The sequence below is a fragment of the Pyrgilauda ruficollis genome, unplaced genomic scaffold (genome assembly GCF_017590135.1).
Source record: "Pyrgilauda ruficollis isolate IOZ18807 unplaced genomic scaffold, ASM1759013v1 scaffold2308, whole genome shotgun sequence".
Classification (NCBI taxonomy): domain Eukaryota; kingdom Metazoa; phylum Chordata; class Aves; order Passeriformes; family Passeridae; genus Pyrgilauda; species Pyrgilauda ruficollis.
In genome coordinates, this window is record NW_024522629.1 from 1 (window position 1) to 1,901 (window position 1,901).

Below are 1,901 nucleotides of genomic sequence, written 5' to 3' on the forward strand. Positions count from 1 at the left end.
AAATATCCCAGAACAGCAGCAGGAACACCCCAAAAATCCCCCAAAAATGTCCCAAAATAACAGGAAAAACACCCCAAAAATCCTCCAAAATTGTCCCAAAATATCAAACGAAACAGCCCAAAAACCATCCCAGAAAAGCCCCAACCCCAAAATGCCCAAATTCCCCCAAATTCCCCCCAAATTCCTCCCAAATTCCCCCCAAACCCCTGAACGTCCTGGCAGGTCCCGGCAGGTCCTGGCAGGCCCTGGCAGGTCCCAGCAGGCCCCTGCAGGTCCTGGCAGGTCCCGGCAGGTCCTGGCAGACCCCGGCAGGTCCTGGCAGGCCCCTGCAGGTCCTGGCTGGTCCCGGCAGGTCCTGGCAGGTCCCGGCAGGCCCCTGCAGGTCCTGGCAGGTCCCAACAGGTCCCGGCAGGTGGGCGGGGCGCGGGACGGGAAGACGAGGCCGGGGCAGTCGCAGAGGCGCACGCTGCCCGTCAGGAAGTGCGTCTGGAAGTAGCGCGTGCGGCCGGGGCAGCGCGACACGGCCACGGCGCCGCGGCCCAGCAGCGCGTTCAGCACCGACGATTTCCCTGCGTTCGGCAGCCCTGGGCGGGGCCGCGCGCCGCTCAGACACGCCCACGGGGCACGCCCACTGAGCCACGCCCACCCGGGGTATACATACAGAGCCACGCCCACCCGGGGTATACATACAGAGCCACGCCCGCCCGGGGTATACATACAGAGCCACGCCCACCCGGGGCACGCCCAGTGTGAGCCACGCCCACCCGGGGTACAGGTACAGAGCCACGCCCACCCGGGGCACACCCAGTGAGCCACGCCCGCCCGGGGTATACATACAGAGCCACGCCCACCCGGGGCACGCCCAGTGTGAGCCACGCCCACCCGGGGTACAGGTACAGAGCCACGCCCACCCGGGGCACACCCCCCGCTGTGGGCCATGCCCCCCGGGGTACAGGTACAGAGCCACGCCCACCCGGGGCACACCCAGTGAGCCACGCCCGCCCGGGGTATACATACAGAGCCACGCCCACCCGGGGCACACCCAGTGTGAACCACACCCACCCGGGATATACATACAGAGCCACGCCCACCCGGGGCACACCCAGTGTGAGCCACGCCCACCCGGGGTATACATACAGAGCCACGCCCACCTGGGGCACACCCACTGTGAGCCACGCCCACCCAGGGTACACATACAGAGCCACGCCCACCCAGGCTACAGGTACAGAGCCACGCCCACGGGGCACACCCACAGCGAGCCACGCCCACCCAAGGTACACCCACTGTGAGCCACGCCCACCCAGGGCACACCCACTGTGGGCCACACCCACCCGGGGTACACATACAGAGCCACGCCCACCTAAATCACACCCACTGCAACCCACGCCCACCTAGGGACACACCTGTGCTAAGCCACGCCCATCTCAGGCACACCTACACGGAGCCACACCCACCTGGGACACACCTGCACCGAGCCACACCCAGAAAGCACACCCACACTGACCACACCCACACTAACCCACTGGCCACACCCCCTGACTCCACTAATTAAGCACACCCCACTGACCACACCCACACTGACCACACCCCAGTGACCACGCCCAGCGTGGCCCCGCCCCCTGGCCCCGCCCTCTCACCCACGCAGCCCAGGGTCAGCACGCCGTGCCGGTAGCGCTCCCACTGCCGGGGCGGGGCCACGCCCCCAGGCCCCGCCCCCTCCTCCTCCTCATCTTCATCCCCCCGCGGGGGCTCCTCCTCCTCCTCCTCCTCTTCATCCTCCTCATCCTCGGGGCGCTGCTCCGCCCGCTCCAGCCGCGCCCGCCAGCTGCTCAGGTCCACTGGGGACACGGGGGGGTCACTGGGGACACTGGGGGGACACTGGGGGGACTGGGACACTGGGG

General features: G+C 67.9%; 1 protein-coding gene across 1 annotated transcript in view; it reads right to left on the reverse strand.

The window, feature by feature from the left end:
• Nucleotides 1–204: 204 nt before the first annotated feature.
• LOC121354641 (guanine nucleotide-binding protein-like 1) overlaps nt 205–1,901 on the reverse strand; it is a gene marked incomplete at both ends in the record, with an annotated part of 2,341 nt that continues 644 nt past the window's right edge. Inside the window, 2 exons of the mRNA XM_041469388.1 lie at nt 205–584; nt 1,638–1,838. Coding sequence (XP_041325322.1) covers nt 205–584; nt 1,638–1,838 — 581 coding nt within the window. The remainder of the gene's footprint in view (nt 585–1,637; nt 1,839–1,901) is intronic.